This window comes from Rhinatrema bivittatum, chromosome 4, assembly GCF_901001135.1.
Source record: "Rhinatrema bivittatum chromosome 4, aRhiBiv1.1, whole genome shotgun sequence".
NCBI classification, from domain to species: domain Eukaryota; kingdom Metazoa; phylum Chordata; class Amphibia; order Gymnophiona; family Rhinatrematidae; genus Rhinatrema; species Rhinatrema bivittatum.
In genome coordinates, this window is record NC_042618.1 from 140439002 (window position 1) to 140460963 (window position 21962).

Here is a 21962-nt window from a genome sequence, read left to right on the forward strand (position 1 = left end):
TCCGGCGGTAATGGGGGGCAGGGTGGCAAAGAGGGGGCAGGCCTGCGAAAGCCGGCAGCGATCTCACCTCTGTGGTGCGATCACTGCCGGCATTCGCACCCATAGCACCATCGTAAAAGGTGGTGCTATTGGGCGTGAAACTGGTGGCAAAAAGGGTCCTTACCTTTTCGCTGTCACCGGTGTCTTCACGGCTTCCGCCCTGGTGACACCCCGACTCTTCCCCTTCCGGTGTGGATGCCGCCCAGAACCCACTCCGATTTAGCTATCGCACACGAAAAGCCCCTTTTCGCGTGCGATCCGCATAGAAAATGACCCCCTAAGTTAGCCAGATAAGTAGCAGTGCCCCAATTCATCCACTACTCGCTCACAATTTATCTGGCTAAATGGTGACTGCTGAACATAGCCGGATATTCAGCAGCTGCCACTTAGCCAGATTAAGTCCAACATATATGGCTAAGGCCTGGATTTTCTAAGGTCGCAGACCTTAGAAAATCCGGTGATAACGGGGGGGCAGGGTGGCGAAGCGGGGGGCTTTTGCACCCAATAGCGCTATCTTAAAAGGTGGAGCTATTGGGCGCAAAACTGGCGGCGAAAAGGGCAGTTTGGAAATTGGCCCTATTGTGTTTTTTCTTTTAGAATGAGCCTCACTTGGGTTCAGAGATGCCAGAAGTTTTTCCCTATTTCTGATCATCATGTTTTGGCCAAACTTTGTAATAAATCAAGGGTGCCGTCATTATCACCATCTCTCCTCATGTTATATAATGCAGGAGGTAGAGCATGGTTAGAAACTGGTAATTATACTTAAAATGTTTGCACAAAATTATTTTACAATAATTTTCCATTCATTGTGAAAGTCATGTGAAAGAATTAACTGGATTACTTAGCTAAAGTGATAAAAGATGACAACAAGCTTTAGTCAAACTTAGCTCAGTTTACACAACCACAGTAGTACTATTTTCAATTATGTGACAAATAAAATGTGAAAATGGTACACATGAAATGGATTATTATTGTTATAAAAAAGAACTGAATAGTTAAAGTTCTGAAAATTCAAGCATTCTTTTAATAAAATTAATATCTATCCTTCTGTATCTTCAATAATTTACGTTTAATCTGCAACCAATGTGTCAAATCTGGTTCAATAGTTATTTCCATAAAAGTAGATATCAACATTAATAACACTCTTTTTTTCATTTTGAACTCAGTAGCAAAATGTTCTAAAACTAGGGTACTGTAATATTTTTTTCATTATACAAAAAAATGCTTTTGCAAAATAAAACTGATATTCCTACCTCAATACATTTATCTGCTGTGAATCAGGTTCAAGGTGGATGGCTCGAGTTGCATCTTTTAATGCATTTGGTAAGTCATGTACCTATGATTTTGAAAAGAAGACACTCTTTTGCAACACTACTTACAAGAATAAAGTCTGAACATGGCAAAATGTTTGAAGGCATCATCAAATCAATATCTCAGAACTTTTCACACAAATTTTTAAATCTCCCCGAAAAATTCACAACTTATATCAAGTATGGAATTAAGTGTAGCTGCTATTAATACTGTTTCATCACAATGGTTTACTTTAATGAAAACCAAAGTAAATCATTTTACTTAGAATACATTATGAAATATCATTGGATATCTTTTATTTTTTCTCCATTTCTTTGATCTCTAACTTAGCAGTTTAAAGGAAGTATCTAATTCATGTTTGGGCAAATGGTGATAATAAATACATCAGAGGAAATAATACAATATGTAAAATATTTGTTAACATTACATATTATCACAACTTCTTATTAATATTGTTTATTATAAAACACATACAAAATTATTTTGCTTAATCTTTTAATATGTTTTAGTAAACACATACACAATTGTTTTGCTTAAATTCACAAGATTCATAAATACAATTATGTTTATGATTATACTTTCATAAATATATATAAAAAACAGTGAACCCAAAAGACAAAATTCTAAAACATGTTAAAAGTCCCATAGCCAATTAGACACATATTCAAAATATTATAAATCCCTATACATATTGCTAAAACCTAATATTCATCCCTCCTCATGCTATTAAACTTCACTCATCACACTCATACCTTACTTACCATTCATACCACAACACCCATCCATACAATGCCCTATTATGCCCTTATGTTCAAATATTGTCCACATATATTATAATCCCAAAAATTCAATGTCCTTCATTTCTACTATGTTCTCAATGTTCAATATGTAATGCTGTTGCTATACTCCCGATGGGGACCCTCGTTTCACCCAATAAGGGCTTCTTTAGGGAATACAACTCTAAAACTACATTTCACTCCAATGCGTGAATGGAAGCATTGGTGGAGGCCATGTTGGAAGCAGTGATTGTTGGAGCGGTATGTGTAGGAGGTTCGGGAAATGAACATTTTTTAATGTGCACCCTCATGTTGGGATAGCAGGGAAATTGGATGTTGAAACAATATGTGGTATGGTATGGAACATGATTGGATGGTTGTTGACGAGGAGTTTATGGGAATATTTGGGTATTTCCCTTTCAGTTCATGCGATATGTGTTAGAACTATTGACCTCCATTAGAAGTTGCGTGTGGTGGAAGACATCAACAGATAATTAACGCATTGGAGTGAAATGTAGTTGTTATTATTTGTAAGGGTTTTGGGTGGATCCCTGGACCTGTGCCAGGTGACCACACCCACGGGGGGAAGTCCCGTGAGGGGCCACAGGTCAGGCTCAGCGTAGGAGACACACACACACTAGTTCTTTTATTAAACAGGATTGGTGAACTTCAGAGGTGGCAGTAGTGAGCTGGAAGTAGCCCAGTTGGGCTTGTAGTCCCTCAGGCTCTGGAACAGCAATCCCGATGGCTGTACTGTAATAGAGAGAACTGAGATTGTGAGTAGTAGCAGGATATGCAGAGTTCAGGAATAGAGCCTCGTTGGTAATGTACTCAAGCAGCGGTCTCTCAGTGTGGAGCACAGGAGCTGGAGTAAAGGCATGCCCTCGAGGAGCGAGTCCCTGGTTCCAGGGAATAGCTCTGAGAGGCAGAGATGGTAACTCACAGATGTTATAGGCAGCAATGTCTTCCTGGCAGAAGTGGAGTCCAAGTAGCGAGTCCAGGAACATGGGCCCTCGAGGAGCGAGTACCGGTTCCAGACTGAGACCTGAAAGATAAACAGAGAGAGGCGCCCCCGAGGAGCGGGTACCCCAAATAGAGTAGGTCCGAAGGAGGCAGAGTTGCAAGGTACGGAGAGCAAATCCCATCCGTTGGAATCCTGGAACGGAAACCTGTAGAAACCTAACCTTTGCTAACTCGATTAGCTAGCAATCGCGTAGGCCTTTTATATCCTGGATGCATGACGTCATCACAGGGTGACACCCCTGAGGTTCGCGCCACTGATGGTACTTGAAGCAGGGTCGCGCAGCATGTATGCCCCAAGGCAGCTGAACAGCATGGCGGGAGGCAGAGCCCAAGCCGGTCCGGGGACGCCGGAGAGGACGGCAGGCAGACGGCGCGGCAGCCTAACGTCCGTCAACCACAGGAGGAGTCGCCAGAGAGGTAAGGAGGGTGGAGTGGAGACGTCGGGCAGCAACAGTCGTAACAGTAGTTTTGGAGTAGTATCCCCTGAAGAAGTCCTTATCGGGTGAAACGAGGGTCCCCATCGGAAGTATAGCAACAACGTTAGATATTCAACTTTGAGAACATAGTAGAAATGAAGGACATTGAATTTTTGGGATTATAATATATGTATAGAATATTTGGACAATATATATATATATATATATATATGTTTTAAGGGCATAATAGGGCTTGTATGGAATGGTGTTGTGGTATGAATGGTAAGTAAGGTGTGAGTGTGATGAGTGATGTTTACTAGCATGAGGAGGGATGAATATTAGGTTTTAGCAATATGTATTGGGAGTTATAATATTTTGAATATGTGTCCAATTGGCTATGGGATTTTTAACATGTTTTAGAATTTTTGTCTTTTGGGGTGCACTGTTTTTGATATATATTTGTGAAAGTATACTTGTAAACATAATTGTGTTTATGAATCTTGTCAATATAAGCAAAACAATTGTGTATGTATTTACTAAAACATATTAAAAGATTAAGCTAAATAATTTTGTATGTGTTTCATAATAAACAATATTAATAAGAAGTAGTGATAACATATAATGTTTACAAATATTTTACATATTGTATAATTTCCTCTGATGTATTTATCACATTTGTAATAGATTCAGAGGTGTTGCACTTACATTATATGTACCTTAATGGGGTAAATGGTGAGGCATAAGAAAAGAGTGCATTGTCCCAGTAGTAAACCTTTACAGATCTAGTAAAGAGGTAGGCAAGTCCAATACTTGAGTGCTGCAAACAGATTTAGCTTTCAGGATATCCACAATGAATATACATGAGATACATTTGCATGCATTGCCTCCACTGTATGCAAATATATCTGATGCATATTCATTGTGGATATCTTAAAAACCAGTGTTATTTGTTGCACTTATGGACTGGAATTGTCTACCTCTGATCTAGCAGCTAAAAACTGAAACATGGATGAATACCAAAAAGTATTTAATAAGCCCAATATTTTGAAAGTCAAACTGCCATCTAACACTGAAAATGTTGTCCCCAGTATTAAAGCCAATATTATAATAACAACAAATTTCACAGAATAAATAGTATACATAATACAAATAAAGTACCGTATGATATGCATGAGCTCTGCATAAGTAAGCTCTTACATATATGGGGTTAGCTTGGATGGCACAGGAGAACTGTTTAATGGCTTTAAAATGTTGATTCATTTGTAACAGGAAAATCAGGCCAAGATTTACATAAGCCAGAGCACAGCTTCTAGAAAAAAAATCAAAGAAGTCCATTATATTTCTCAAATATAAGATTACTTTTATCAAATGAGTGCAATATATTTTTTCAAACAAATGTTATATGCAGTTTTGTTTTCATTTTTTGATGGGTCCTTATTTACTTCCACTGAGCTGAGTACTTTCAAGTATCTGTCAGACACTGAATTCACAGGTTTCAAATCAGGAATTTTATCAAGGAATAGAGAAGGTAATTTTAATAGCCATTTCTGTGGGTAAAACAGAACATTATTCATGGAAAAGGTCTTTAAGAAAACTGACCTCCAAGTGTAAGCAGACCTGTGTGCATAGCGCCACTATACCTATAACTTTATCCACATTGTGAAAAGTGTTCCCAGATGCAGGATTGAGGAAAGGTTTGCATTTACATATCTACTTTAGAATTTTTAATTTTTAAAAGTATTCACATATTTCTTCTCAGAAAAACTAGCTACATAAATTTTCATATGTAAATGTCTGTAGGTAGTTTTCCTAGATTATTTTCAAAGCAAAAATGTGTGCATATGTGTGTGTAATTTTGCTTTGAAAATTAGTGTTAGGTGCATAGGTAGAAGATACTCAAGGACTTTGCACCAATGTGGGTAGTTACAAAATTTCCCGCTAAAGAAGCAGTTCTCTTAGCTGAGGAATCTCTCAAAGTCATCTACATTTTGTTCTTTTTGCACAAGTGCTCAAACTTATTGCATCTCCTGTACATTGGATTAAATACATTGTTATCCCTTGTTAGTAGGGGGTACCTTAGAAGAACTGCTACTTTAGAGGGAAATTTAGTGTTTACAGTGGGTGGGGGGAGGGGGGCAGGAGATAGACAATATTTAAATTTAAAAATAATCAGCAAGAGGATGGATGGGATGGAGTATACCAACCTGAGCATTTTATGGTTTGTTTGTTTTTTTATATCAGAGAGGTTTGGGGGGGGGGGGGTGCAACCTGGCAGGGCCATATATGAGATCATGGGGAGGAGGGCAGAAATTAGGCTGTAGGTCAGAAAGGCACTTGTTTTTTCTTTAGCCAGTTATCCAGCTACATTCAGCTGAATAGCTTTAGACGAGTAGACTCAATAGTATTCTCAGTGGGACTTTAGCGGATAGCTTGTCCACTCACAGACATACTGAATATGAACCTCTAAATACATTTATTTTAGCCTGAATTTTCCAAATAATACTCAAGGAAGCTTATGGCATTTTTAAGAACAAGAAACAACGATTTATCTAAGGTCATAAGGAGCAACAGACTGTGAATCAGAGAAACTACAGTTCAAGTCTTGCTTCTTCCACTGTCACTCTTTGTGCCTCACGAACCCATATAGATTGTAAGCGTTGTGAGTGCGGGACGAACGCGGTTCCTTCCTCAAGAGGGCGTGAGACACTGGATCATGGCATAACTTCAGGGCGAGGCTCTAAGGTACACACCATGGGAGGTAAGCTTATCCAGGCACTGACTGGACTTGTAACGTTGCTTGGACTTGAAATGTAGCTTGGATTTGGAATATAGCTCACTCAGGCCTCCGCTGAACCTGCATGCACCAAAAGTAAGACCCAGCAAAGCAATGCTGGTCCCTGACATAGCCCTCCGGCCACTCAATAGCCCTTTTAGACCTGCCACTTAGGAAATGAATTGTGCATCAGAACAGACAAAGGTCAAGGTCAGAAGATGACTGGAACAAGGAACAAGATTTGGAATGAGGAAAATCACAAGGAACAAGGAGTATAGCTTGGAACAAGAAGCATGGCTTGACACAAGGAACATCACTAGGAACAAGGAACAAGGAGATCTGCTGGCTGGACAAGCTCCAAGAGATCAAACTGGGAACAAGACTAGGAAGTTGGAACTCGAGACTTGACTTGGAACTTTAAAACATGGATGGACTCTGAGGTCTTGATCCAGTGAAGACAGACTTGGAAGCAGGCCTTGTGCTACGAGGCACCCTCACAGCCTGCCGTGAACATGACATTGGCACAACTGCGGGAACTTCGAACTTGTGCTATGAGGCACCCTTCTCAGCCTGCCATGACCACTTCACAGGGACATTTAGAACTTGGAGAATTGGACAGACATTCTGGAGATGAAGGTACTGAAGACTCTAAAGATGAAGACAAAACAATGGCTGAAGACTCTGAAGATTCTTAGCAAGATTAAGCTCTAGGAGAGCCCTGCGCACAGCACACTCTACGCAGCCATGGGCTAGTCACAAACCATGCCAACAGCAGCACAGACTCTGGACCTGGAACCAGCTGAAGACAAGGGATCCAGGTAAGACGAGAGACCAGGTGAAGACTGAAGATAAGGATTCTCTGACTGGAACAAGCTCGCCAAAAATCAGGAACAGAAATTCTGGAACCAAGAACTCTGGAACAAGATTCAAGAACTCAGATCTAAAAGCTAGGATGAGGACTTGAACCACTGAAGACTTGGACTACAGACTGAAGAACTCAGATAATAAGGACATGAACACAAGACTTGGTCCTCAGGCGACAAAGACAGGAACACCAAACCAGGAATATGAAGACCAGAAGCATGGAAAGCAAGAAGTCCGGAACATAAAGCCTATCAAGACAGGAGCAAGACCACAGAACACCTAGAAGGACAAAGACACCATGGATGACCATGAAGATCCTTGTGAAGGCCAGGAGTGAAGACCGAAGAGCCTTTTTATAGGGCTTGCTGGATGATAAGGCAAGATGTCATCAGAAGGGGCTACAGGAATCTTCCCACCGCGGGCCCTTTAAATTACAAGCAGAGGTGTGCATGTGCGCATAGGAGGATGTTGGATGAAGTGGAATATTGGCGGCATCCAGGCTGTGAAGAAAGCAGTGTCAGCAGTGTTCCAGAACTGCAGGAAGCAAAGCAATGGTGGAGTTAGCTCCGCATGGGAGTGGGGGCACAGCAGCATCAGGGGATCCTTCCAGGCCGAGCCAAGATGGCAGAGGCAGTGGCTCCCTGCCGCACAGAAGCAGGCGTCAGAGGGACTCATTCCGCGACTTCACTGGTGGCATCAGAAGAGGTGAGTGGAGCTGTTCGTAGGCCTGTCTCATGAGTGAACACAACAGTACCTCTTCTCAAAGACCCCTCCTCAAGCATCCTTTCCTCGGCTTCAGAGGAGACAAAGGTATACCTTATACCAACAGGGGAATTGAGGGTCCAAACTCAGGATCTGAAAATGCTTGGTTTCAGGAACAGAAGCAAGGATTGGATGTAGGTACCTCCTATAGGTCATAGGCAGAAAAGGTGACAAGGAAAAGCAGAATTGCTTACCTGTAACAGGTGTTCTCCTAGGACAGCAAGATGTAGTTCTCACATATGGGTGACGTCACTGGACAGAGCCCTATCACGGAAAACTTTTCTGTCAAAGTTTCTAGAAAGCTTTGACTGGTACACTGAGCACACTGAGCATACCCAGCATGCCATGATCCCTGTGTCCACAGGGGTCTCCCTTCACTCTCGTTTGTAGCAAAAAAGTGCGAGCGAAAAATAAAATAACAAAAAGTAAGCGGACCCAACTCCGCAGGGTGGCAGGTGGGATTCATGAGGACTACATCCTGCTGTCCTGGGAGAACACCTGTTATAGATAAGCAACTCTGCTTTTTCTCAAGACAAGCAGGATGGTAGTCCTCACATATGGGTGATTAGCAAGCTATAGGCTGACTCATAATACAACAGGCCAATAGCAGACAACTCGTGCAGCAGGCACAATAATTGGGGTGCTATTGGCAAGGATGAGGCAGCCTGAAATCACAGCAGATGGTTGTGGAAGGAGTTGGGGATTATACTGGAACAAAGTTCTGCAAGACAGATTAGCCAAAGGCAGAGTCTTGACAGACTTCCTTATCTAAGCAGTAGAGGGCTGCGAATGTGTGAAGAGAGCTCCATGTCGCAGCCTAGCAGATGTCGGCAATTGGTACTGAACTATAGTGTGCCACCGATGTTGCCATGGCCCTTACAAAATGTGCCTGCACTCACTCCTGGAAAGGAAGGCCTGCTTCCTCGTAGCAGAATTTGATATAGTCTGCTAGCCAGTTGGAGAGAGTTTGTTTGCCCACTGGAACTCGCAGCTTGTCTTTGTCAAAGTAGCAAGGAGTTGGGTGGATTTCCTATGGCTTGCAGTGCGGTCTATATAGAATCCAAGTGCACGCTTACCATCCAAGGTGTGCAAAACCCTCTCGCCCTGGTGAGAGAGAGGTTTTGGGAACAGTGGGCAGACTATAGACTGAGTAAGGGGAGAGACTGTGTCAACCTTAAGAAGAAATTTAGGGTGAGTACGGAGGACCACTCAGTCACGGAGGAGCCTAGTGTCGGGTGAGTATGCAACAAGGGCTTGTAACTCACTGACCCTTTTAGCAGAGGTGATGGCTACGAGGAAAATAATTTTCCATGTTAGAATTTTAATGTTATAGGAATGCAAAGGCTTGAACGGGGAATGCATGAGCCTTGTAAGCATTACATTTAGGCCCTATTCCGTAACCAATGATCGTAGAGGAGGCTTAAGTTGTAGAAAACCCATGATAAGCCGACTCATAAAGGGTTGAGCCGTTAACAGGGCATCCCCTACTCCCTGGTGGTACGCTGAGATGGAACTGGTGTACCCGTGCAGAGGATGTCTGGGGACCAGAATCCGAAAGGTGTCCTAGATAGCCTAATAGAGATGAAGTGGGGCAGGAAAAAGGGGCCAATACCTTTTTGTGCACACCATTTGTTAAATTTTGCCCATTTCGAATGGCAAGACTTACGTGTTGAAGATTGTCGTGAAGCTACATGAGAATATCAGTGAGTCTGTGTTATGAGATTGGCCTGTGGGCAGGCGAATTGGTTCCTGGAGTGATAGGTTGAAAAGTATGGGGAGGCATACTTGTTGAGTTATGAGAATCATTGAAAACCTGTACTGCTGCAGCTTCACGAGAGTTTTGGCTATGAGCGGTATCGGAAGAGATGCCTATAGAAGGCCTCTGTTGCAGGGGTGCGCAAAGGCACCCTTGGCTAATGCATTTGTATGCCTGTGTAGGGAGCACAATCTGTCCACTCTGTGGTTCGATTCGGAAGCAAGAGTCCGATGGTTGGTTGACCTCAGCACTAGAAGATTTTGCTCGCAACACATGGATTCAGAGACTACTCGTGGGGATGGCGACATCGCTTGAGATGGTCTGTTAGTATGTTCAGTATGCCTGTTAGATAAGTGGCCCGGACATGCATGGAGTGTGTGAGGGCCCAGGCTCAGAACTGCGTGGCTGCCTGGCAGAGTAGATAAGATCCTGTGTGTCCCTGTTTGTTCAACTAACATATTGCTACTATGTTGTCTGTTTGAATCCACAAGGTTTTGTGTAGGGGTGTGAATCGGGCTTCGGACGATTGAAAATATCGTCGATATTTTCAAATTCATCAGAAATCGGGGGCTCCCCCGAAACGATAGGAAAACCCCACGATATTGATCGTGGGGGTTCTCTTATCGTTTTGGGGGAGGGCGGGAAAAACGGCACACAAAAATAACCCCTAAACCCACCCCGACCCTTTAAAACTAATCCCTTTGCTTCCCCCACCCTCCCGACCCACCCAAAAACATTTTACAGGTACCTGGTGGTCCAGTGGGGGTCCCGGGAGCAATCTCCCGCTCTCGGGCCGTCGGCTGCCACTAATAAAAATGGCGCCGATGGCCTTTGCCCTTACCATGTGACAGGGTATCCGTGCCATTGGCCGGCCCCTGTCACATGGAGGGAGCACTGGATGGCCGGCACCATCTTTAAAAATGGCGCGGGCCATCCATTTTTATTAGTGGCAGCCGACGGCCCGAGAGCGGGAGATCGCTCCCAGGAACCCCACTGGACCACCAGGTACCTGTAAAATGTTTTTGGGGGGGTCGGGAGGGTGAGGGAAGCAAAGGAATTAGTTTTAAAGGGTCGGGTGGGTTTTTTGTTTATCGGCTCGGGCGCAGCCGATAAACAAAACCGCAATCGGGCCCGATGAAAAAAAACCCACATGTGAATCGGAACCGGAATCCGAACCAATTCCAGTTCCAATTCACATCTCTAGTTTTGTGTGAGAGGCAGTGTTGGAAGGCATAAAGGGCATAACGCATGGCTCGAAGCTCCAGGAAGTTGATCTCAGACTTGTTATGGAGCAGAGTCAACGCATTTTGGGTTTGGAGGGTATTGATATGAGTTATCCAAGCCAAGCTGGATGCGACCATGGCCAAGATCATGTGAGGATTTGGTACAGGATCGGTGATATGGAGCAGGGACGAAAGCGATGGAACGGCTTAGAGCCACTGAAATTTGAAAAACCATTGAGTTCTTCTCATGACTAGACTGGCCATAGGACTGACATGGATCGTAGAATCATGTGGCCCAGCAATGAAAGATTTGATGGGCCGAAGCTATATTGCATGTGCGCAGAAATGTGGACAATTTGATAGGATGTCTGCGCAGTTGTTGGGCAGGAAGGCCATTGCGACAGTAGTGCCCAGATCTGCTCTAGATTTATAGTGAGTCTTAGAGAATTTAGAGCTGCTTGTTTGGATTGACTCCTTAGTAGGCAGTCGTCCAGGAAAGGAAACGCGTGAATGCTTTTGTTCTTTTTAGATGAACGGCAGTCACTGCTAGGTATTTGGTGAAAAACACAAGTTGTCGAAGCTAGTTTGAATGGCAGAACTTGGTATTGAAAATGTTACTGACTCACTATGAAGAGTATAGAAAGTCCAGAGAATAGAGGCAACCCCCTTTTTGTAGTAAGGGAAGCATGGTGCCGAGAGAGACACCATTCTGAACTTTTCTTTCTGAAGAAATTGGTATTTCTGAGGTCCAGGATGGGCGGAGGTTGCCTATTTTCTTTGAAAGTAGGAAATAGTGGGATCAAAAACCTCTGCCTTGTTGTGTCCAGGGAACAGTATCCTGAGCCCTGGTCCTCATTGGGGTGGACCATTCTGTTTTCTGGCAAGGTAGAAAACTCCAGGAGCCTGCCTGACTGGTGGAGCTGGTGTGATCTGGATACCCATTGGTCTCACGCGGGAGCGAGAGCAGTAAAAGGTCCTTCTAGCATTCCTCTTTGCTGGTTTTCTAGCCGAGGAGGGAGGATTTGCAAGAGTAGAGAACTATTACAGGGTCTCGTGGCGGTCTTGTAATTGAGCCTCTATCTGCTGAAGCTTGTGCACGAAGAGATTATCTGCGGTGCATGGCAGATCAGCTACATTATCTTGGACTTTGGGCTGTAAATCAGAGGTCATAAGCCAGGACACCATCTAGTACGGAGTCCTGTTGCTAGCAATGGGAGGAGGTTTCAAAGCAATCACATGTTGCTTGAATTTCATGTGGATGGCAGAGAGATTCCCTTGGTGTTGTGTGAAACATAGCTGTTAAATTGCAATATGTGACACCAATATGGTTCTTGGGAGATATTACGACCTAGAACCTCCTGAAACTTCTGGTCCTTTTTAGTGACCAGGTCAAAAGGGATGGTTTCAGGCACATCCTTAACTTAGGTCTCGATGGGATCGATGACGAACTGGGATTAGAGTACCCATCACCCCTCGAGGATCCCGGGATAGGTATAGGGGTCCATGGAGGCTTAGAAGGACGAGTCGGCATCGATGACTTAGGCTGTCATTGGTAGGTGCCACAACGAGGCGGTGCCACAATGGTGCGAACATCGATGGCTCCAGTGTTAGTAAATTCTGGACGGCATCGACAGCCTGACGGACAAGGACATCCAGCTCCTACCTGGAAGATGGTATAGGTAGCGCAGCTACAGGGGGAGACAGGCTAGGCGTTACTGGCACTTCCACATGAATTTGTGGTGGCTCAGTACCCGGCACCGGTGTCGGTGGGGAACGCCTCGGAGCCTCGGGTGCAGAGAAGCATGGAGACTCTTGTCCCCGGGCCCACTTCACAACTAGCTCAATGGACACTGATGTCGGTGCAGTATCAGTCCCGGCACTGAACGCGGAACCACGTCAGTGCTGGCGACGATGTTTCCCTCGGTGCTAGGCCCGGTCATTCTCCAGCACTGAGTAAACTGCCACTGATGTCCAAAATGGCAAAGGTAATGGATGGTTTCCATGGCAGTGATGATGTTTCCTTCGGTGCTCAGCCCAGTCAATCTCCAGCACCGAGGAAGTTGCCACTGATGTCCAGAATGTCATCGGCGACAGACAGTTACCGAGGCAGAAACGATGTTTCCCTCGGTGCTCGGCCTGGTCATTCTCCAGCATCGAGGAAGATGCCACCAATGTCATGGATGGCCTTGGTGATGGGCGGTTACTGTGCCGGTGACAATGATTCCCACGGTGCTTAGTCTGGTCAATCTCCAGCACCGAGGAAGATGCTCTCGCTGTCTTGGATGGCATTGGTGATGGATGGTCACTGTGTCTCTACTGCTCTTGGCATTGTTTGTTGCCCAAGGATTACAATGGCTCTGGTTTAGATCCCTAAGTATGGAGCGTTTTCTTTAGTCGAGGGCATCAATGGAGGTATCGATAGTGGCTTCAACAGTATCAACGGCATCGACGGTAGCATTGAAGTGATCGACGAAGGCATGGACAGAAGCATCAATGGCATCGACAGAAGCATTGATGGTATCGCCCGAGACATTGATTCAACAGGGACATCGATGGCATCGATGGGGCATGGACAGCATCAACGGTGGCACTGGTGGTAATGGGGACCGTGGATGTCCCAAACCCTCTAGCCCCGATGGACCTGGTGGAGGTTCACAGCAAGGACACTCGCGGGTATCGTGGGGCGGACCAAGGGTGAAAAGAAGGATGCAATTTGGTTGGTAACCCAGGGGAACCATTAGTGAAGGGACAGGAATCGACCAAAAAACAGGGCATAGTACTCACCAAGCGTTGATGAAATGTACGCGAAGGGAGACCCGTGTAGAGAAAATTATTTTTGAAGTAAAACTTCAAGTGTTTCCATGAGGAAAAGTTTTGAGAAAAATCTCACAGAGCTCCTAAACGCGAGGCAAACTGCATTGCAAAAAAAAAAAAGAGAGACTGAAGGGAGACCCCTGTAGACACAGGGATCATGGCATGCTGGGCATGCTCAGTATGCTCAGAGTGCCAGTCAAAGCTTTCTACAAACTTTGACAGAAAAGTTTTCCATGATAGGGTTCCATCTAGTGACAGCCCCCATATGTGAGGACTACTATCCTGCTTGTCCTGGGAGAACCAGAAGACTTGAACATGCTGAAAAACTTGAGCAAACCAGGGTGCAGGCACCTCCTGCAGGTCATAAGGAATCCAAGAACAAATGCAGGTGTCTCCTGCAGGTCATAAGAAAAAGTTCCAGGAAAGGATACAGGCACATCCTGTGGGTCATAGAAAAGTTCCAGGAATGGACTGAAGAACTTGAAATGAATCTTGGATGTAGGCATTTCCTGTAGGTTGTCAAAAAAAAATTTTCCGAAGCAAACATGGTTCACATGAAATTCTTGACTTGGAACAAGATGAAAAAAAAATCCATGAAACATAGGCTGTTATGACTGATATTGGGTGCTTTCAGTGGTTAAATATGGGATATCTCCCTACATTTCCCCCTTCTTAAGTGGGATGAGCCGCAAGGGAGCTTATCACTGCTTAAGCCTACCTGTTGCGGAAACGCGGGTAGCAGTTCCATCTCTGGTGTTTTTGTGTGCCCCTGGGCCCCAATACAGCCGCAGAGGAGCTCCGGCAAGCACCGAGGCAGGTGAGAGGTGCCCAGCATGGGCTGAAGATGGAGAACAATGACCTCAACCACGGCTACACCTGTACGCAGCAGAAAGAGACCCAAACAACGCAATGTTGGTCTCATGAGTGGTCCTCTGACTACTCCAAGCTAGAGATGTGAATCAGAACCGGAATCGGTTCAGTTCCGGTTCCGATTCAAATCTTATAATTTTTATCGTCCGGCCCGATTGGTTTTTTGTTTATCAGCTGCGCCTGATCCGATAAACAAAAAACCCACCCCGACCCTTTAAAACTGACCCCTTAGCCTCCCCCACCCTCCCGACCCCCCAAAAACGTTTTAAAATTACCTGGTGGTCCAATGGGGGTGACGGGAGCGATCTCCCGTTCTCGGGCCGTCGGTTGCCACTAATAAAAATGGCGCCGATGGCCCTTTGCCTTATCATGTGACAGGGTATCCGTACCATTGGCCGGCCCCTGTCACATGGTAGGAGCACTGGATGGCCGGCGCCATCATTAAAAATGGCGCTGGCCATCCAGTACTCCTACCATGTGACAGGGGCCGGCAAATGGCATGGATACCCTGTCACATGGTAAGGCAAAGGGCCATCAGCGCCATTTTTATTAGTGGCAGCCGACGGCCCGAGAGCGGGAGATCGCTCCTGGCGCCCCCACTGGACCACCAGGTAATTTTCAAACATTTTTGGGGGGGGGGGGGGGTCAGGAGGGTGGGGGAGTCTAAGGGGTCAGTTTTAAAGGGTCGGGTGGGGTTTTTTTTATCGGGCCATTGGCGCCATTTTTATTAGTGGCAGCCGATGGCCCGAGAGCGGGCGATCGGTCCCGGGGCTTCCACTGGACCACCAGGTGATTTTAAAACATTTTTTTGGGGGGGGGGTTTGGGAGGGTAGGGGAAGGTAAGGGATTAGTTTTAAAGGGTCGGGGTGGGTTTAGGGGTTGTTTTGCTGTGCCGGTTTTCCCACCACCCCCCCCCAAATAACTCCCGTTAGTGGACACAAACCCAATTAATGATTTTTCATGATAAATTGGGGGAATTTCTATTGTATCGCACTCTTTAACAATTTTTGACGATTTAAAAAATATCGGATGATATTTTAAATAGTCAAAAAATGATTCACATCCCTACTCCAAGCCCTTTCAGACCTGCCACATGGAGCAGCAACTGCGACAGGACAGTCAGTGGTCAGAGGATGACGACATCAAAGACGAAGACTTGAAGTGAGACAAGACCCAGGATACGTGAAGTGGATCATTACTCTGGATATGAGGTAAGACGAGACTTCGACACATAAAGAATGCAATCTGGATACATGGAGTGAAAAGGAACTCTGGTCACATATATGAAGAAACTCTGGAAGGCCATAAGTTGCTTGAAGAAGACTACACAACCTAGCCGGACTGGTCTCAGACCACGCAGGCGGTGCGCCCTACACAGCCGGGTAGGCTGGTCATGGACCATGCTAGTGGGTCCCCACACAAGTTGGCAGAGCTGAGTCGGTACAGCACATCATGCGCCCATATACTCAGCCAATGAAGACAGGTCACGATCACGCTGGTGATTCCCCACACAGAGAGGATAGGAGATGAAGTAAGACTCCGACGAAACCTGTTCCAATTGCACGCTACACAGCTTATAAAGGCCAGCCAGGGTCACGCCGGAACGGATCGGAAAAATAGAGTTCATTCGTGAAGTGGAGGCAGAATGCAGACTCCGAGGATACAGACAAAGTTGAAGATTCGAGGGGATGCCTCTACGATGCAGGTTAAAATAAGAAGCTGGAACCTTATGGAGACTTACGCTGCCAGGACGAAGTTCAACCGGATAAGGAAGACATCAGGATAAGACATCTGGAGACCTTGAGACGATAAGACAAAGACATAGTGTGAGGACATCACGAAGACACGGGATCCCGCATATAACGAAGTGCCTTGACAAGCAGATGACGAGAAGTCCTAAGGAGCACTGGCTCCTTGCGAAGGCAAGGAAGGAATGAAGACTGAAGCTTTTTATACTGCAGAAGAGGAAGATCCTTGATGACATCCCTGGTGGACCTCCTCCCTTGCTGTTCCTTTAAAAATGGAAAGAAGAGCCAGCCTCGCCCCCTAGGAGGAAGCAGGAAGCAGTACAGGACTCTGGACTGTGGCCCTGCTGCGACGCTAAAGGCTGCAGAAGGAGAAGCAGGCCTTAGGGCAGGCCCTGGGATAGACGATGACTTCCCTGCCACGAAGGATGAACCAAAGGCCGGGGATGCAGGCCCTCACTCCTGGAGGGGTGCAAGGTATGTCGGTGGCCTCCGGGCCCCATAGGAATGCAAAGGAAAGGGAACTCTCCCCGGGTGTCGCCTATCTCTTAGTACGCGCTGACACATGTTCAACTAGAACCGCTGTTCACTTGGAAACCTCCTCCATGTCATCACACTTTGAAGGCTCATGCCCCACTCTCGGGGTGAACCCATTTCAGGGAGCCCTTTCCTGTGCAAAGGAAAGGGAACTCTCTCCAGGTGTCGCCTATCTCTTAACACCCGCTGACACATGTTGAACTGCTGTTCATATGAAAACCTCCTCACGTCGCAACACTTTCCGAGTCTCGGGCCCCACTATGGGACAAACCCATTCCAGGGAGCCCTTTCCTTCGCAAAGGAAAGGGAACTCTCCCCGGGTGTCGCCTATCTCTTAACACCTGCTGAGACATGTTGAACCGCTGTTCACATGGAAACCTCCTCCACTTCGCCACACTTTGAAGGCTCGGGCCCCACTCTCGGGGTAAACCCATTTCAGGGAGCCCTTTCCTGCACAAAGGAAAGGGAACTCTCTCCAGGTGTCGCCTATCTCATAGTAACCGCTGACAGATGTTCAACCAGAACCGCTGTTCACATGGAAACCTCCTCCATGACACAACACTTTGAAAGCTCATGCCCCACTCTCGGGGCGAACCCATTTCAGGGAGCCCTTTCCTGCGCAAAGGAAAGGGAACTCTCTCCGGGTGTCGCCTATCTTTTAACACTCGCTGACACAAGTTGAACTGCTGTTCACATGGAAACCTCCTCCACTTCGCCACACTTTGAAGGCTCGTGCCCACTCTTGGGGCGAACCCATTTCAGGGAGCCCTTTCCTGTGCAAAGTAAAGGTAACTCTCCCTGATTGTTGCCTATCTCTTTACACCCGCTGACACATTTTGAACCGCTGTTCACATGGAAACCTCCTCCACGTCGCAACACTTTCCACATCTCGGGCCCCACTTTGGGGCGAACCCATTCCAGGAATCCCTTTCCTGCGCAAAGGAAAGGGAACTCTCCCCGGGTGTCACCTATCTCTTAACACTCACTGACACATGTTGAACTGCTGTTCACATGGAAACCTCCTCCATGTCGCAACACTTTCTGAGTCTCGGGCCTCACTCTGGGGTGAACCCATTCCAGGGAGCCCTTTCCTGAGCAAAGGAAAGGGAACTCTCCCTGGGTGTCGCCTATCTCTTAACACATGCTGACACAGGTTGAACCGCTTTTCACATGGAAACCTCCTCTGCCTCGGCCTTCAAAATTCTCGTTTGTATATCTGCTATGTCCACCAGATTTTAAAAGACCAGCGAGAGTTCACTAGACACCAACGGAACCACCACACTCTAGGGGCGAACCCATTCTAGGGAACCCTTTCCTGCACAAAGGAAAGGGAACTCTCCCCGGGGCTCTTGTTTGAATATTTGCTACTACCATCAAGAACTGCACCCGCAGCAGCTCCACCCCACCCAGGCATAGTTCATCATATTTCAGGTCCTAGCACGCATGTTAGACTCCTTGGTCCGTGCTTTAAGAAGGGTCGTGTGGACAGTTTGTCCCAATTGACAGTCGCACCGCATGCAGGGGGCCCCATTCCCCTTCACCCCTCTCCCCTCTCTTGGGTTCTATCTGAGAAGCTTGTTTGCTGTTTGAGCTCTCTCAAAGTGTCTCAAATCTTTATTCAATTGTTATTGCTAGTTTGCTACAATTAATTTTCTATTGCTGAAAAAGATATTTGTTCTTTTTTGCTGCTGTGCCTGCCAGGCAGCCAGGCTTTTTTTTACTGCACATTTTTTTTTATTGAACTACTTGTTGACTATTGGTCTCATGCCGGTATTTAGCCTTAGATGGAGTTTACCACTCACTTTTGGCTGCATTCACAAACAACCCGACTCCGAGAAGACCTGTTTCCGGCACGCCGGGGGCCACTACTAGGGATGTGAATCGTGTGCCCTATCGTCTTAACGATTGAAATCATCTGGCAGGAGAAGAAAATCGTGTTTGGCACGATTTTTTAGTTAAAAAATCGTTTTTTCCGATTAGTGCGCACTAATGGGAGCTAGTGCGCACTAACCATTGTTAGTGCGCACTAACAGAAAATGATACAATTTGACACTTTTCAGGTCAGTTAAGGTCAGTTTAGGAATGAATATGTATTCCTATTGGCTGCCATCTTATTTATTCATGTTACCAAGGTTCCCACTGACAATATATGGGGGATGGGAAATGGAATCAGTTGGTAGCTTGACAAAAAAAGTAATGTGATCAGTCAATGTGACTAGAACTTGTGCCCTAACCCTGACACCAGGGGTGTTGTGATCTTCCTGCACACAGTGCCCTAACCCTGACACCAGGGGTGTTGTGATCTTCCTGTACACAGTGCCCTATCCCTATTAATACCAGGAGTGTTGTGATCTTCCTGCACACAGTACCCTAACCCTGATACCAGGGGTGTTGTGATCTTCGTGCACACAGTGCCCTATCCCTATTAATACCAGGAGTGTTGTGATCTTCCTGCACACAGTGCCCTATCCCTATTAATACCAGGAGTGTTGTGATCTTCCTGCACACAGTGCCCTAACCCTGACACCAGGGGTGTTGTGATCTTCCTGCACACAGTGCCCTATCCCTTTTAATACCAGGAGTGTTGTGATCTTCCTGCACACAGTGCCCTAACCCTGATACCAGGGGTGTTGTGATCTTCCTGCACACAGTGCCCTTACCCTGACACCAGGGGTGTTTTGATCTTCCTGCACACAGTGCCCTATCCCTATTAATACCAGGAGTGTTGGGATCTTCCTGCACACAGTGCCCTAACCCTGATACCAGGGGTGTTGTGATCTTCCTGCACACAGTGCCCTATCCCTATTAATACCAGGAGTGTTGTGATCTTCCTGCACACAGTGCCCTAACCCTGACACCAGGGGTGTTGTGATCTTCCTGCATGCAGTGCCCTATACCGCCTGCATTACTAGTGAGAGGCTGGCTTCACAGACAGGGGGGAGCTTCCTGACTCTCACTCCTCCCCTCCCCCATGTCCCAGCCAGTGAATGGTGTGTGGGTGAGGGGGGGAGGAGGATGGTGAAGGGTGAGACAGCTCCCTCCCTGCATTACTAGTAAGAGGCTGGCTTCACAGAAAGGGGGGAGCTTCCTGACCCTCACTCCTCCCCTCCCCCATGTCCCAGTCACTGAATGGTGTGTGGGTGAGGGGGGGAGGATGGTGAGGCTGAAACAGCTCCTTCCCTGCATTACTAGTGAGAGGCTGGATTCACAGACAGGGGGGAGCTGCCTGACCCTCACTCCTCCCCTCCCCCATGTCACAGCCAGTGAATGGTGTGTGGGTGAGTGGGAGGGGGGGGAGGATGGTGAAGGCGGAGACAGCTCCCTCCCTGCATTATTAGTGAGAGGCTGACTTCACAGACAGGGGGGAGCTGCCTGACCCTCACTCCTCCATTCCCCCAAGTCCCAGCAAGTGAATGGTGTGTGGGTGAGGGGGGGGGGAGGATGGTGAAGGGTGAGACAGCTCCTTCCCTGCATTACTAGTGAGAGGCTGGCTTCACAGACAGGAGGGAGCTGCCTGACCCTCACGTCTCCCTTCCCCCATGTCCCAGCCAGTGAATGGTGTGTGGGTGAGGGGGGGGGGAGGATGGTGAAGGGTGAGACAGCTCTCTCCCTGCATTACTAGTGAGAGGCTGGCTTCACAGACAGGGGGGAGCTGCCTGACCCTCACTCCTCCGGGGTATTGTGTTCTTACTGCACACAGTGCCCTATCCCTATTAATACCAGGAGTGTTGTGATCTTCCTGCACACAGTGCCCTAACCCTGATACCAGGGGTGTTGTGATCTTCCTGCACACAGTGCCCTATCCCTATTAATACCAGGAGTATTGTGATCTTCCTGCACACAGTGCCCTAACCCTGACACCAGGGGTGTTGTGATCTTCCTGCATGCAGTGCCCTATACCGCCTGCATTACTAGTGAGAGGCTGGCTTCACAGACAGGGGGGAGCTGCCTGACCCTCACTCCTCCCCTCCCCCATGTCCCAGCCAGTGAATGGTGTGTGGGTGAGTGGGGGGTGGGAGGATGGTGAAGGCGGAGACAGCTCCCTCCCTGCATTATTAGTGAGAGGCTGGCTTCACAGACAGGGGGGAGCTGCCTGTCCCTCACTCCTCCCTTCCCCCAAGTCCCAGCAAGTGAATGGTGTGTGGGTGAGGGGGGGGGAGGATGGTGAAGGGTGAGACAGCTCCCTCCCTGCATTACTAGTGAGAGGTTGGCTTCACAGACAGGGGGGAGCTGCCTGACCCTCACTCCTCCGGGGTATTGTGATCTTCCTGCACACAGTGCCCTATCCCTGATACCAGGGGTGTTGTGATCTTCCTGCATGCAGTGCCCTATCCCTATTAATACCAGGAGTATTGTGATCTTCCTGCACACAGTGCCCTATCCCTAATACCAGGGGTGTTGTGATCTTCCTGCACACAGTGCCCTATTCCTGATACCGGGGGTGTTGTGATCTTCCTGCATGCAGTGCCCTATCCCGGTTACAGGGGGTGTTGTGATCTTCTTGCACACATCCCGGTATCAGGGATAGGGCACTGCGTGCAGGAAGATCACAACACTCCTGGAATCAGGAATAGGGCACTGTGTGCAGGAAGATCACAACATCCCTGGTATTAGGGATAGGGCACTGTGTGCAGGAAGATCACAACACTCCTGGTATTAATAGGGATAGGGCACTGCATGCAGGAAGATCACAACACCCCTGGTATCAGGGATAGGGCACTGTGTGCAGGAAGATCACAACACCCCGGAGGAGTGAGGGTCAGGCAGCTCCCCCCTGTCTGTGAAGCCAGCCTCTCACTAGTAATGCAGGGAGGGAGCTGTCTCAGCCTTCACCATCCTCCCCCCCCCCCCTCACCCACACACCATTCACTGGCTGGGACATGGGGGAGGGGAGGAGTGAGGGTCAGGCAGCTCCCCCCTGTCTGTAAAGCCAGCCTCTCACTAGTAATGCAGGCGGTATAGGGCACTGCATGCAGGAAGATCACAACACCCCTGGTGTCAGGGTTAGGGCACTGTGTGCAGGAAGATCACAACACTCTTGGTATTAATAGGG

General features: G+C 47.1%; 1 protein-coding gene across 1 annotated transcript in view; it reads right to left on the reverse strand.

The window, feature by feature from the left end:
• TTC6 (tetratricopeptide repeat domain 6) overlaps window positions 1-21962 on the reverse strand; it is an 832741-nt gene that overhangs the window by 313917 nt on the left and 496862 nt on the right. The window contains exons 18-19 of the mRNA XM_029598902.1: window positions 4724-4874; window positions 1293-1375 (exon numbers count right to left, since the gene is read on the reverse strand). Of these exons, the coding sequence (XP_029454762.1) occupies window positions 1293-1375; window positions 4724-4874 (234 nt within the window). The remainder of the gene's footprint in view (window positions 1-1292; window positions 1376-4723; window positions 4875-21962) is intronic.